This window comes from Austrofundulus limnaeus, unplaced genomic scaffold (genome assembly GCF_001266775.1).
Source record: "Austrofundulus limnaeus strain Quisiro unplaced genomic scaffold, Austrofundulus_limnaeus-1.0 Scaffold198, whole genome shotgun sequence".
In the NCBI taxonomy this organism is placed as follows: Eukaryota; Metazoa; Chordata; class Actinopteri; order Cyprinodontiformes; family Rivulidae; genus Austrofundulus; species Austrofundulus limnaeus.
This window is the reverse complement of record NW_013952600.1, coordinates 939560-955793: the sequence shown is the minus strand read 5'-3', so window position 1 is coordinate 955793 and position 16234 is coordinate 939560. Positions and strand designations below refer to the sequence as shown.

The 16234-nt window shown below is 41.0% G+C and overlaps 1 protein-coding gene across 4 annotated transcripts in view; it reads right to left on the bottom strand.

Annotated features, from left to right (window-relative positions):
* tet3 (tet methylcytosine dioxygenase 3) overlaps positions 1-16234 on the bottom strand; it is a 56714-nt gene that overhangs the window by 14108 nt on the left and 26372 nt on the right. For 2 of the 4 annotated variants that reach the window (XM_014018653.1, XM_014018654.1), the window contains 2 exons: positions 5565-8484; positions 1650-1740 (listed from right to left, as the gene is read on the bottom strand). In XM_014018653.1, coding sequence (XP_013874107.1) covers positions 1650-1740; positions 5565-8484 — 3011 coding nt within the window. Of the gene's footprint in view, positions 1-1649; positions 1741-5564; positions 8485-12358; positions 12798-16234 lie in introns of those variants that run through there. The other 2 variants (XM_014018655.1, XM_014018656.1) reach the window with 2 other exon arrangements.

The window sequence follows — 16234 nt, the reverse complement described above, 5'->3', positions numbered from 1 at the left end:
TCTTTAGAGCCATCACGATAATCTGGACTTCCTTAAGATTGTAGGAAAGGCAAAAATCGGCATGATTTTCTTGTAGTGTGACACTGCTTTAAGTGTTCTTTCACACCTGTGTGATCCTTTTGAGAAAGCATTGCCTGAAAACCTATGTAAAAGAGCTTTTAGCCTTGAAGTCTTAGAGGAAGAGTTCTTCATAATCCATATCCTATGAATTTATAAGGCCCTAAATAYTAATAACTATTTGCCAGAACACTTCAAAAATCACCAGACTGTACCTTAATRTAGTGTTTATCTGACAACAATGTTTGGTTTTGAATAAAGGTAATCCCAGTTGAGGGTTCTCAAAGTGAAATGCATTTGTCTATTGTTTCTAATATTCAAAGATGGAAAGCTTGAATGGTAAACTGGCTTTTTTGGTTGTCATGTCATCAGAATGGGATGCTGACCCACAACTAAAATAAATAGGACTGCAGGTCTCAGAGGGAGTAGTAATGGTGACTGAGCTCAGCGACACTAGCTGAAGTGAAGTGTGTTTTCACAGCGCCCTGGGAGAKTCACACAAACCCAGCAGAGTAAACCAGAACCCAGCAGCGTCTGCACAACAGATACARAACCTGCTCTTACTGTCAATCATGATGTGATTGGATAGAGTTTCATWTTCACAGACATTGTGTTTTAGGATGGACCCTGCAGGGAGGCGTACAGAGGAAGGGAGAGGTCATAGGTTGTATTGGGGTGCAGGAGGGTCAMCAGGACCTGTCATATCTGGCCGCAGCGATTATCAGGTCTCTCCTCTCTCAGTCTGATGCCTGCTATTGTAAAAAGTTCAGCTCTGAGGAGATTTTGTGTGACAWTGATTACAAGCAAAATYAAGCTAAGGTGGCTGAAAAAGCATCACCACAAGGGTGGTCTGCTGGGGTCAGTGGTGGGGCAAAGGTCAGGCAGGTTTACATCTAACGTCATCTCTTGGYAACAGTTAATTTTGATAACTAATGACCAACCTAACCTCTCAACCTTCAAACCAGATGATCAGGGTTATCTGTTAGATAAGACATGACAGCTCCACTGTAAACACTGTGGTCATTACAGTCACTAACTACTGATTCACTGATGATAATAACTTAGTTACATGCTTACAGTGTGTGTGTGTGTGTGGGGGGGGGGGGTGATTGAATTACAGCCCCGATGACTGATGCTGAATGTCATCACTTGTCTCAAAAATAAAACTATTACACAAAATTTAGTTTTATCTAGTCTGAGATTGTTTAATTATAGATTTGGGGGAAAAACTTAATTTTCAAGAATAAATATTTAAGTTGCCCTTTCTTATTGCTTGTGTTTTGCTCTTTCATCTGTGTCTCTTAGTAGCACGATGTGTATCTCTCCTCCGTCACTCTCCCTCTCATTCTCCACTGTCATCTGCTGCTAACTCCTCGTGCTTCTGATTCACTGAAGATGCTGATATTTCCTGTTTCTGCATCTAGATTCTGGGTCACTAATTCCCAGAGGACAAAATGAGAGGAGGAGGAGGAGGTAGTGGGGGAGGCTGGAGAGAAAAGAGGAGATGAGGAAAGAGGAAAAGGAAGCAAGAGAACAGAGAACGGCGGGGATGAGAGAAAGGCGGGGATAAGAGAAAAGAAGAATYGGCACACCTTGTCTCCATCAGGGTTCGTATGGAGGCTACAGTAGGTCCAGATCCCAGGTGATTATAGTACGGTCCTTCATCTTTCTCCAGGATTTGATCTTGGAAAAAATGAAATAACAGAAAAGTAAATTACAAATCCCAGAAAGAAGTTGTTATTATGTAAACTGTTGTTACAGGAATAATGATATTGTCATGTTTTGTACTGATATCTATAAAAGTATGGGATACATCCAACACTAACATATAAGATTAAAACCAGTTGCTAAAATAAGGAGGAAAAGTAGCTTCAATTACTGGACAATAAGTTTAGGTGTGTATCTCTCCAAAAATTTCTTCTGATAATCACTCACTACTGAAGGCAAAAGTGTGATAATGTTTTAGTTATGTGTGTGTGGTCATTTCTCTGTCATTTTAGCAACAAAAAAAAAACCAGTTAATGAATCATTAGACGTATTTGAATGAAATCTTCAGAAGGTAATCACTGGATAAACATCTACAACTAACTAACTTTTGAAGTTGATCCATATAAAATGGCCACCACAGCTAAGCAAACTTAGCAAACCTAAAAATGCTTCTAACTGAGTCAATTTTACAAATATTGACCTAAAATTTAGATTGGTAGAAACTGAGACTGATCCCCAAAAAATACTCCATGAGCTAACTGATCACATGAGTTCTGTTTATAAAACTTTACCTTTGTCTGTTTGCTAGCAAAGTTTTTCATGGACCACTTGGACATGTTTAAAGAGACGTTCAGAAAGTAATCATTGGACKTCCACCTACAACTCTGAACGTCAACCCAAYTCAAGATGGCCGCCTCAGTTACTCCAYATTAGCAAAGACAAAAATGGTTATGACTCGGTCCATCTGACAGATATTGTTAAAATTTAGTGTGGTAGTAGCTGAGAGTAAGTCACAACACTTAATTGCTACACGTTGCACAACATTTTTGCTTAAATTATTTGCATTAAATATTACAGTCAACACGGTCCGTTAGCAAAATATCTCCTGGACCACAGGATAGATTTTAACAAAACTCAGATAACAATCACTGAATATTCATCTACARCTGATTAACTTTTGCAGTCAACCTAATTCCTTCACAACTAATGAACATTTGCCTAAACAAAATGTCMATAATTTAATCCAGTTTACTGRTATTTGATGTGGTAGTAGCTGAGAGTCATCCTTAACATACTATGAACACTGACAGAACTAGCAAGATAGATAGATAGATAGATAGATAGATAGATAGATAGATAGATAGATAGATAGATAGATAGATAGATAGATAGATAGATAGATAGATAGANATAGATAGATAGATAGATAGATAGATAGATAGATAGATAGATAGATAGATAGATAGATAGATAGATAGATAGATAGATAGATAGATACTTTATTTGCCATTTGTGCACATACCATTAGTTACAAGGTTTGAACACAACCTGAGCTCCACACTTTCACATCACAAAATAATCTTAGCTTCAAAGTGTGGCAGAGAAGGCAGAGGGTGATATTTCAATGAAATATTTAAATGAATGTTAGACCTTTAACTTGATAGTTTTGGAATGCCTCAAATCAATATCCACCAGTTTCTGCACAGCTTGAAACTACAGAGGCTTTTGATCTAAATGTCGTGCTCAGCTTGTAAACATTCAGCTGCGAGACTTAGCAAAGAGGAAAAGCTTGACTCTACTTTGTTCTCGTATATCACTTTGGTATAAGGACAATAGCACTCAGCTACATACTCTTTGAAGTTGAAGCCAAGTCACTGCTGAAGAAGTATGGGAGAGTGCAAATGGCTGCAGCGTCCAGTCACACAAACACACGCAAACATAATAACCTCCCCCAAGGAGACAGAGTGGTTTGTGACTGCAGGGTGTGGTCTGTTGGGTGATGAATCCCACAGCAAAAACAGAACTATGTACTTGTGTGTTTATGTTGTGTATGACTGTGGGAATTTATTTGACCATGTAGACAAAGGTAAACAAAGTCTTTCATCATTGTTTTGGTCTTGATCACTCTTTTCATGAGATAAATTCGGACAATTTTCCATCAAATTATTACCTAAGCCATGGAAACTGATGCAGTGATTTATGTGTGTGTGTGAGAGAGTGTGTGTTTCTATGGTTCAAAGGCAACATTAGGTCACATTCCCATGGTGGAGTATGGAGACACCAGGGGCGTGGCTCATAGCAGGAAGTGGAGGAGTCAGACCAGAGCCTTGTTTAAAAATACCATGGAAGTGCATGTGTGTGTTAGTGTGCTCAAATTATGGTTTGGTTTTACACTCTAACTGTGCATCTTGAAGAAAGTTTGTTTCCAGTGTGGTGTAATGCTAAAGAGAGAAGAACATGAACAAGCCATGCTTTTATTAACATCACGCAGCCTGTTGCTGCAGCTGCTCTCTTCCTGCTGTGTGCTTCAATGTTTGTGAACAGAACGGGTTTTCATACAGAGTCTTAAAGCTTTAGCCGGAATTATCATAGACCAAATGAAAATAAATCATTTACACTTATCAATAGGTTTTCTGAGAACACAATAAGCATTTAACAAATAATAAATCCCACAGTGCGGCTACAAAGWCATGTTTTCACTTCTCTGGGACAAAATAATGTGCTTGTAACAGAGGGTGAGCTAATTTACAAAAAAATAGTTTTTTCATTGTTATCAACATTATGTTAAATATGTATTAATATGTAGAAATGAAATATTTTACCTGTACGACCACTACTAATATTACCTAATCAGTTGTCCCAAGCAGGCTGCAACCCAAACAGAAGACTGAACTGCTCTGTCTAACAAAGGCAAGGGTTTGCCAGTCTGCCACAAAAGGCTCCTTCTGCCAGCACTGCTTTTGTTCCTGCCTGCTGCCTTCATTGCCTCACATTGTTGCTGTCTGGTTGATGGCTGCCTCACACCCTGGCAACAAACACATTCACTGACAAACAACAAATATCCAGAGAAGAGCAGGTGCTAGGGGCAGGAGATATACTGTATATACAGAGAGCCTCAGTATGTGTTGTGCTATTGTTTGATTGTTATATTTGCCAGGACTCGTGGGCAGCCAGGGGTCCTGCTCCATTTTGGTTATGCACTTTAAAGGACAACCTAAAGTCCTAGTCTTACTAAATTTACATAATGTAATATCAATGCTCACATAATAAAAACATGGGATTTGCAGCAGTTAATAGAGAAAGTGTTTGTAAAGGAATCACAACAAGGACGTAAATTGTAAGACTGAAAGAATTAGTCGCCTCGGTTTAGTGAACCGTACACATGGATTCACATTAACATTGGTGTTTATGTGCAGCAGGTGTGTTTATGGAAGTTGAATAGCCCTAGTTTGCACTCCATTACAAATATAATGTAACTTTTAAAACATTACAGCTTGCAGGTACTTTTCATTAAACATCATAAACTAGGGCTATTCAATAAATAGCTCCAGGGGCAAAGTTGTAAAGTAAGAAAGTACAAATACTTAATAGAAATTTTGGTTGTCTGTATTTTACATGAGTAATTATTTTGCAGCTGACTTTTTACTTAAACTTCTTACATTTTCATGCAATTATCTGTACTTTCTACTCCTTACATTTAAAAAAATGTTAAGTCGTTGCTTCTATTTTGTGTTGGCTTGTATAAAAAAATTAAAATAAACTATCCTGATATGTAATGGCTCATAGCCCTGTCCAATATTGTTGTGTCCTGAGTAAGTGTGGTGGATGAATTTGTCTGTTTTTTTTCAACCTGTGGTTCTTTACATTATACAAATTTCACAGGATTTTTATGAAAAATACAAATTTGGAAGAGGTTTTAAAGTTGCTTAATGTGTATCTAAATGTTACACTTTTTATGGGTTGAGAGAATCTTGCAACATACAGTACACATACAGACTGGTGCTTCTGTAAACACTTACCCACACAGGTACAGGTAGGGAAATCTGACTGTTGGTCCTTGGATGGAGTATCCAACAAGTTCTTAGTAGGGGTGTCCAAGTAGCGCAAAGGGGACTCTAGGAAGCCTTTAAGTGAAGGGGAAGAGTGAAGACCATCCTTGGTTGGTGTGCCCTCTTCAGAAAAGCAGGTAGTAGACAGTACTGCTAATTCCCCTGAAGCTTCAAATTTAAAGCGTTTAGGCAGCGGAGAATCTTGCATGCTAAGCATATTCTCAAACACTCTGGGTGCCTGCTGCTTGTCCAAAAAGGTTTCCTGGTGTAGAGAGGCATCAACTGGCTCTTGCTGTTGYCTTTCCATGGTGCTTTCTGTGTTTGGCAGGCTCATAGATGTCTCACTTTGACTATCTGCCTGACTCTTACTGACAACCATCTCCTGTTCATCCGATTGAGGTGTGGGATTGGGTTTAATGATGGAAACTGACCGGGAGGTGTGGGATGTGGTGGAATTGAGGCTCTGAGGACTGATCGCACATTGATTCCCTGACTTAGGGCCTGGAGCAATTGCCTCCTTGGGTTGACTGGCAGATACGTCAGGAACCGAGTCTCCAAATTCTGCCTCAAACTGGCGGATAAGTTCTTCAAACTTTGGATCTATGTTGACGAGATTTTGTAACTGAGAAGTGTTGGTTGAAGACGCAGAGGTCACAGGTGTGGCATTGCTGGTGTTACTGGAGGTCAGGTTCTTGTCTGATTTTTCTGTTGTATCATGGCCTGCAGGCGCCACAGATAGGAATGCAGGGTCCATGAGGGTTGGAGGGTGTTCTGATGAAACAGAAACTGTGGAAGAGGAAGTCATTGAGGTGTTGGAAATGGATACCTGAGATTGGGCTGGGACAGGAAAACCTGCAACAGCAGCCTGAGTGGAGGTACTGAGGAGGGCCAGAGAGGGGAGAGAGCATGCTTGCAGACTGTTTAGAGTTGGGGATCTGTCCATCACATGGACTGGTGGTTTTTGTACACTGATCTGACTTTGAGGCAAGAAGGTTGGCATGGAGGCTTTCTGCTTAGTTTTCTTGATGATTATCTGTTTGGGTTTGGGGACGGGAGGGCCCAAGAACATCCCACCTACTGATTTTATGATGGGAGATCCTTGGCTGCTTTTCTTCTTTTTGGGCTCCTTGGGCTCCTGCTTAATCGGCAGAAGTGACAAACCTTCTGCATCCACTTGTGGCCACCATTTTTTTAAGTTTTGGCAACCCATTGGTGCTCGTGAGCCTGGCGCTCCAAAACCAGGAGGATGGGTAGAGAAGAGGTTCCTCCTGTAATGAAGGTGATGTTGCAGAGCAGTCTGAGTGGAGTGGCTGATGACTGCTTGGCCAGGAGACATAGGACTACCAGGATAGTGCTGACCTTGCTGTTGCCCATTAGAGAAACCATATTGTCCCATAGAAACAGTGTGATGGTAATGTTCATCAGAGTCCAACTCCTGCTTTATTCGGGCCAGTGGTGAGCTACCTTGGCCTTGAATTTCTCCATTCTGGCTCAAGCTGAGCTGCTTTGTGATTGGAAGCTTAAAAGGGACGTGTTTTAATTTACCACTGGTATCACCAAGCAGCTGTTTAAGCTCTGAYATGGGGTCTAATTTATTATGAGGTGAAATGATAAAGTGAGACTGGGTTTCCGATTTCAAATACATCCATGGATTTCTCTGTTCACTTTCTCTGCCAGAGCCTTGCTGCCCTTGTTGAGGATTAGAACTAAAACCTGGAGGTTTTCCCTGACCTGGGAAAGGAGAGGTAGAGGATGGGAATGGTGTAGCATGGGGTGGCTGACCCTGGGACTGGGGTCTGTGGTGTTCACATGGTGAAGGAGCCTGCTGGTTGGTATGCAGACCTGGAGGGACAGACTGTGGGCGTGATGATGAGGCGGTGTTTGGAGAGGATGAAATTAAACCATGTGTGATGTTCTCTGTTTGCTGTTGGTTATGAAAGTTATTACTGAATAAGGTTTGGCCAAGAGAACTGGCTGCTTGAGAACCAGAGCCAGACAATTGTGTCAGGGCATCTACAGCAATGGCTGCTTGAAGACTGATGTTTTTTTCTTTGACCATGGAAAGCACCTGGGGGGAGCAAGGAATAGGAGGTTTGGAGCAGGGCACTTGGCCTTGGTGTGGGCCTGGATTCACCACTTGCTTCTGCGAACATGAATTGGATATATGATGGGCACCATTCATCTGTTGGTAGGTCTGAGGGTAATGTTGCAAACTGGGTTGTTGTGAGTGTGGAGCACCATCAGATTTTTTGTGGGAGCCTTGATTTTCTCTGGTTGCTAATTTAATCTTCTTTTCCAGCCACTCAAGATAGTCAGGACAATCAGGCCCATCACAATTGCAGTTGGGGGGCTTTTGACCATGTTTGGCTTGATGCAGTGCTGTCTGTAATGTCTCAAGCTCTTCTGAAGTTTGACAGCTTCCCTCAGGTGACTCCATAAAACCTCTGGAATGAGCCCCTCCAGCTCCTGTCTCCTGGATAAACTTTTCATACAACTGGGTTGTATTAATCTGCACCGGGTGACAAGAAGATGAAGAAGAAGGAGGCAAGGAGCTGGCAGTAACAGAAAAAGCTACCAGATTGTGGGCATCCTCCATGTTTGCATGGTGAACTGGTTCAGTAGGGGTTGTACCTCCACTGCTGCTCCAACATGGTTGCTGCTGTTGGGTGTCACTGACCTTGCTATGTCCTGGCACCCAACACTGCCTAGGGGGCACACTTCCTGCCTTCTGTTGTTCTGTTTCCATAGGTGCATCATCATCATTAGGAAAGGGGCTCATTCCATTGGCCAACTCAAGGCTCAACGTGCCTTCCTGGAGGTGGTGATGTGAACCAATTTCCATCTGGCCTCCACTTCTGGGGCCATCCACTGAAAGGACTTTGTGAACAGTCTGTAAGACAAATATGAATCAAAGTTAGTAAAATTGTAAAGAAGTTAATAAATCCACACAGCATTAAAAACCAACAAGAGATTGAAATAACTTAATTATAATAATAACAACCAGATATTGGGCTTAATCAGTTCTTTTAATTGAACAAATATTGTTTTTACATTTACTTGTCAGAGTGACCACACAATACAGAGCTCCATTCCTTTCTTTAGTTCTTATCCAGTGGTTCCCTCCAACCTCTCACACATTTATACAATAGCATAATGTGCTGCAGGGTCCGATCAATAGAAGCAAGGAAAACCTAAGTAAATATTTCAGTATGGTGTTATTCCACAACAGGCAGAAATTGCGTTAGGCCTATAACATGTCATACAGCAGTTTCACCGTTGTTTTACAATGGATACTGTAGTCATCAGTTGAACCATATGCAAAACAGGCAGATGGGCATAAAACATCAACCCCGGTGTAAAGAAGCCAAGTGTGATAAAGATGGGACATAGAAGACAAGTCCACTGCTTGTGTGAACAAGCAGTAGCAGCAGTTAAAGTGTTTTCTTTTAACACAAGAAAACACTTTAAACTTGCTCCAATCCCAAAACAGCTAAGAGAACACAAAACTGCAGATGTACATGCAATATTTTTCAAACATCTCACTTAGACCTCGAATAGGATTATCATCTTTGCCACCAAAACAWTTGTTGCTGTTAACTAAATGACTGAATGTTCAATGTAGCTCTCACTCACCCAGTCACTCATCTGTCCTAACATTACCACAACTGCACAGAAAGTTCTTCCAAAAACAATATCTTAAAGGTTAAACTTCAAATGATCCATTTATTTACAGACTAACATAGTTACATATTGCATTACAGCAGTAATGCACCACTTGTAAACAAGCATTACAGTTATTTAGTAATGAAGGTATTACCTGCAAAAAACTATCAAAAGAAACTTAAAGAGAAAGAAAAAATGGGCATAAAAATTTTTTGGACCTCCACGGTTTGTTTTCAGCGGACTTCAACTTGACTGAATTTATAAGTTAGATCAGGAGAAAAATAAGTCACTCAGTTTGGTTTTTGTACTCTTTAAAAACAATGAAAGTTTAATTCAGTTTATCATTTGCAGAACTCACTATATAGTTGATTCATAAAATATTTATTGTCGCTGTAATAAAAGACCAAGGATTCTTTTCTTTGCCAAAAAGTGAAAAAGTTGCAGAAACAAAAGAAGAAAGTTTGAGAAATAATGTACGCGTGGACTAATTTTTTTCATTTTTCCATTGATAACACAAAAAGTAACGTGGCCATGTTATAAGCATTAGAAATCTTGTTGAGCTGTTTCTGTAGCCTTTTTCAAAGGAACTGTAATCACAAGAACATCAGTAAAGCCACATGTCTCACTTCCTTCATGTCAAAACAGTCACCACACAAGTACTTACACTCAAATCAACAAACACCTTGTCTTAAATTACATGTGTCAAGAGCTACATCGCTGTTTTACTATAAAGATATTTTAATTATCTGTCTACAAGACTTTTTTTCTTTATTGGCTTTATATGTTTAAGCCAACTGTGTTGCTCCAATTCACATACACCCTTAGACATTCTTGCACACAGTGATTGCACCTCATAGACTGGAATTACTTTACTCTAGAGCTAGGCTGCAGGGTCACTGCAAGTTAAGTACACTTTGGTCTGGGACAAATTATTTCCAGGTTTAATCTGAGCAGGGGTTGATTTGGCCAGCCACATCAGAAATAGACAAAATGCACGTTTCCAATTACAAGAAAATGAAAAAACATTAGCTCCAACAAATCAATGAAATTGTTCTTTTTGTTAAAGTAAAAGTTTGCAAGACTTTTTTTTATATTTCTTTTACGCCAAATTGAGTCTACATCTTTTTCTTTCACTAAAATATTGTTTATGTTGTTGTTGAATTTAAAAATGAAAAAATGAAAAAAATAATTAATTAATTAATTAATTAATCCACCTCTATTGTGCATGTTTTGTTATTTTTATTTTTTGCCATCAAAAAGTCAAATTTTGTAGACTGCAAGTCTTTGAACTTGATGATTTTGGCCCACATATCAGAAGATTTAGACATCACTGGTCTAGAGGGACAGCAAACAAAGATAATTAAAGGCCAGGTTTATAAATCATTAACAGAGTTCATGTTGTACCTGTACAGAGTATTTAAATAAGCTCAATGACCCTTACAGAAAGAAAACAAAGGCAGATTTGCTATAAAAAATACACACATTTCTTTAGCCTTATTCCAAAAGGCCAGCAGTAAAAAGCAGAGAAGATCTGCAGACTGTTTTATTACATATTTATTAACATATTTATAACCTAATTTCCCTCTGGGATCAATAAAGTATTTTTGAATTGAATTGAATTGAATTGAATTATTAGTTTTAATAGTTATAGTCAACTAACTCTAAAGTGTCAGCATAAATTGTACAAAACACAAACACTAATGACAAACTTTGATGGCTCAAATGTTTTGTTTAAATGCTATATTTCCCTGCCGGAAGAAGAAACACAAACTGAACTAGGTTGGGATGGAGGGGTGGAGTACTCTTTGTACATATATACAGTAAACACAAACCCTAACCTGCTGAAGGTCTCACACCCAAACAGTACTACAAGGTAATGTGAAAATATTATAGTCTAGTCTTCTGGCATTCTTTCATTTGAACCCAAAATAAAAAAGGCAGAAGGTGGTTTCTGTGTGATGATCTTTCAGTGTTTGATAGCAGACTGTGGGCTGACATTCAGCTTCCCCAAAATTTGAATATTATTGAAATGAGCCTTTGAAGTGGCTAATTACTGGACAGGCAGAATGCTTGGATCTTTTAAATCCACCTTCTGTGGTGGGTTCCTATAATGGGGGTCCTGGGGTGAGGCGGGGTGGGGGGTGGGGTGGCAGCCAACAGCCGGCATGCCCTACGTGAGAGGCCCCGTGTCTGTACTATCGACAGCATCAGATGGGAAAGAGGAAGGAGGGGGTAGCGGTGTGCGGCAGTTATGAGAACTGCAGTGTGTTGAAACAAGGGGACTGCAACACTGCAACACCCATCATCCCACCACCGTGCTGTGTCAGTCACACTGACACTCTCCTTTCCTCTTTTTCTCACAGTTACGTACACAAAACGGTGATGACAGCTGAACTTTTTGGAAATAATCGACCACTCTAAACCAATGTAGAGAACAAAGCACCGCCATCAATGAAATAACAAGACACTAAATTCATATAGTCAGAGTTTTAATTCACATTAAAAAGGATTTATATGAACAGCAGTCAGGGATAATAAAAAAAAAGTGCTGACGCCTGCAGCAATTTTCACCTATCCCAGCACGTCTAGCTGTACAGGTCACATGCCAAATATTTACACAATGACAGAGTTAAGTGTTGTGGTGTTACATTTTACTATTTTTTTATTTCTATTTCACACACAAACACACATAGGAACTTGTACAGGCTTGACTGAAGTGTACCCAACCGCATCACCCAATCTAACTGTACAAGATCCTGCCAAACCTGGTAGACCAGATGAACTTGAAGCCTTTAAACAAGGCAGACAGGCTTGCCTGGGAAGCAAAACAAGTGCAGTTTACAACTGACGCTGCTCAAAGAATCTGGAGGGAAGACTCAAAGGACTGGAAGGTAGAAGGGGTGGTACGGAGGGGGTTAAATGCAGCTTGTGAGTAGACAGCTGAACCTAAATCCCACATACACAACACCACCCCATCCTCCCTCTCATCCGCCTCTTTCTTCCCCCACCCCTTCCTTTGCTGCTGTGATGAGCAGGAACATGAAGCAGAGATCCTGACAATATTAAGCCGGCTGAGAGCCTTGAGGGTCGGAGACACATACTTACACCGTCCTGGACGTCCAGACGGAGCTGACGGTTGAAAAGTGGAGAGAGGAGGCGACAGAGAGGAGCATTAGATCTGTTTTCCAGTACAGCGATCCATAAGCAATCCGTCCTTTGGGTGTATTCTCGGTTTATTCCTTGCCGTCTGTGTGGTGCACAGGCACAACGAGCACCAAAATACACATGTACACATTCACACACACACACTCAACCCGTCGCGCACACAACCCACCACCTCCCCCAGCACGGCACACACGTTTCGTATTCTCTTGGCTCTTCTTAAAGCCAAAGCTTTCTGTTCTCTCCTTTTTCCTTTCTCATTATCTGTATCTGCTCCTCCCTTCCCTTTTTCAATATCCTCTTTCTTTCACTTGACTACACATGCAGTCGGCTTCTCCTCTCAGCCCCCACCACCCCCCCTTCTCTCTCTTTCTTTCCCTCCCTCCCTCCATTCCCCTCCCTCTTGCGTGCAGCCTCCCCCTCCATCTCCTCTCCTCTCTCTCGTCAGTGTGTGCAGAGCGAGAGGCCATTATCTGAGCCGCAGCGGGCACGTACAATGGAATGGAGGAGTGTGCAGTGAGCAGAAACACAGAGAGCAGTGGGGGATAGACGCTGGTAGCAGCAGCCTAGGAAACAGCTCGGTGCAGCACAGCTCTTACCAATGAGAACACCTCTCTCTGACTCTATCCACGCCCTTCAGCACTGCTGCATTTGATGGTATAACCTTGCAGGCAACATGTACGTTTTATTTTCCAAAAGCTCAAAAAAGATTATTTTGATAGTAGCTGACTTTCACTGCTTTTGAGGTGAAACGCAACAGAACGAACAGGCATTCTCAACTCGCAATGAGAAAGGAATAAGCAGCATATAAAAGCCATTTTTTATTTGCCCACTGCAGACGTGATATATTGTTTCTTGCTACGGTTTTGTTCTTCTTCGTTTGATAGTCTAAATTCAGCTCATTCCTGGCAAAAGCAGACACCTCCGATAAAGCCTTGTCRATCTTCGTTTCTCCTTCTTGCTTACGTTCATATCTCTTATTTATTTCTCACTCAAAAATCAACCCCTCAGTCCTATACCTGCGGTTGATAACAAATCCTACAGCGAAGCCTCAAGCACTTTAGGGCTGACAAATAGAAAGGGAGCTGGCTTGCTGGTGATGTTGCTAGCCCAACCTGAAAGAACCCAAAGGATGCAGTTGAGGTGGAAGGTGCCAGTAGGCAGCTGTTACTCAACTGATGCAAGACCATCATCAGACTTTGCAATGCCAATTCACTCATCTACACTGGCAAAACAGAAAATCGACGAGGGCGCTACGCAAAGCGCAAGTGTGCAGAGAAATAAAGAGGGAATGGGCGATGACGCTCCGACAACAGCGAGCAGAATGAACGGGATGATAGCACGGCACAAAGAAAAAAGAAAAACAAGAGGAAGAGCTGTTCGAATGTGCTTCTGATTGTTTCAGCAACTGGACAGAAGATCTTCACACGGAGAAAGGATCGGCAACTTGTCAGCAAGCGAAGAGGGCAGCCTCTAAAAATCTGCTCATTACATTAATGTACGGCAACAACACGGAGCCTCTGTTCTCCCTCGCATGTCCACCAGCCTACGATGATGTACTCTTGTTATTCTCTCCTCACCCATGTTCTGCCTTAGCGTCTCAGCCACAATTATTGTCAGCCTGGTCTTCGTCGCTGGATGATTCCTCTCGCTCGCTGGCTGGCTGACGGGCCTTGTTGTCCTCTCTTCTCTCCTACATTGCTGGACTTTTCAGAGCAGGTTTACCCAGAACGAAGATGTGGACGGACGAGAGGGGACATGGCTGTCTCACCAATGCAGATCGCTGTGAGCTCCTGCGTTGTACTTTTCTCTTGTATTACTGAGCGCCTGTGTCAGCTGGCTCAATTAACTTCCCTAGCTGCTCTCTGCTTCACATATTTTGGCTTTTCCCCCGTTTCCCCTTGCTCTCACTTGATCTCTTATTTTCGCCAACCTTCCCTCTCTCGATCAGTTCCTCTGTCCTGTTTCCTGAGCCAGTCCTCCTAAAATAGCTCATGGCATTACGTCTCCAACACTTTCTGACACGCCTGCTCTAAATTGTACACAGTCTGTCTCGCTGTTGCCACACATATTCGTATAAACACACACAGAGATGAGCGTTAAACCCAAAGAGAAACACAGCGCAGCCGAAACTGTTTAAGGGAAGGAGAGAAGAAGTAGGAGCATTGGGTCATGTGACAAGCGAGTGCCAATCAGCGCGAGGGAAAGCGGGGAGGAAGAGAGGAAGGAAACACATGAGTCGATGACGTAGCTGCCTCGTCAAGATGAGTGTCTTCCACCAGGATTCCTGCCTCCACCACTGGGTGGGCACATGTGACATCAGACATAAAGCCCACTGAACTACCACCAACTCCACACACACCAACGAACTCTTGAACACATCACCCTGAATTGTGCTCACTCTCCCTCAGCTGCAGTGACACAGCGTTTCTAGCCAACGCTCGCCTTAACTGCTGAATCACATGCTCTCCGCCCACAGCCCTAATTAAATATAAGCCGTCCTTTTTCAGTCTTCGAATACTGCGCTGGTTTGATCTTTACAAAATAATTTAACAAAAGAGGACAAAATAAAAACTTATACAACAATTTAGCTGAGAAAATTGTTACAAGTGGATCCCATTATATGCCTGTTGGACAGTTTTAAAATCTTCAAAACATCCCACTTCTTCCTTTCAGGGTCACTGGTGTCCAAATCCAGCAGGCACTGTGTGACAGGGTACACCCTGGACAGGTCACAAGTCCATCACAGGGACACATGGAGACAATCATTCACTCTCTCACTCGCAATTTAGAGTTACCAACTAACCTAACAGTCATGTTTTTGGTCTGTGGGAGGAATCCAGAGTACCTGGAGAAAACCCACGCATGCTACCAACTGAGCCCCCRTGCCGCCATTTTCAAAACAGCCCAGGTTGTTCCCTTTAGAAAGGATAATGGAATAGGCCTGGACGGTATGGCAAAAATTTATATCACAATAGAACTCCTAATTTCGGTCGATACAATATAATTTTGATATCGATATTAGTAATTTAAAATGTCAGAAAAACTGCCAAGAACACCAATATTTACTGTACCTACAAACCTGATGTCATTTAAGACATCTTTAATTAAAATCATGATCAGTCAGAACAAACGACGAGATGTCTCAAATTTACTTTATGACTACAATTTAATTGATATGTGAAATATGCTTCTTGTGATCAGTAATTTATTGCATATTTCTTAAATTTGAGCCTTCATATAATTTAACGGTGAATCTGACATCATTTATACAAGTCAGAATGTAATTATAAATAATAAAGAGATTTATATWAATAGAAATAGGGATTATGTCTAGTAAAAATATAATTAGAGATATCTCAATTATCTAATATATCTAGTCAGAAATCAGTTTTAGATATCCGGAATGTAAGTGCGGTGAAGCCGATTTTATGTCACAATGGCTTGCCATACACGATTGTGTTTGTAACGCCAGCATCACTTTGCTCAACAGCTGCTGACGGGGAGATAGTGATGTTTTGGGAAGAGGGCTTAATCTTTTAGGGTGCTGCATTTTCATATAATTAGAATGTTTTATTAAGTGGAACTTTTGTCAGACAGTGGAACGAATTTAAATTATTTATTTAGTTTTCAAACAAAACATATTCACATTTGCACACTCAAATACTATATTTTTTGAAAAATATTTGTTTGAAAAAAGAGGTAGGCAGATTTAATCCTGCCCCCTTTCTTTTTTACGTCTTAATGTTTACAAATTATCATTTATTTAAAGGGAAAAAAGAAAAATAATATATGTATATATATGTGTATATATA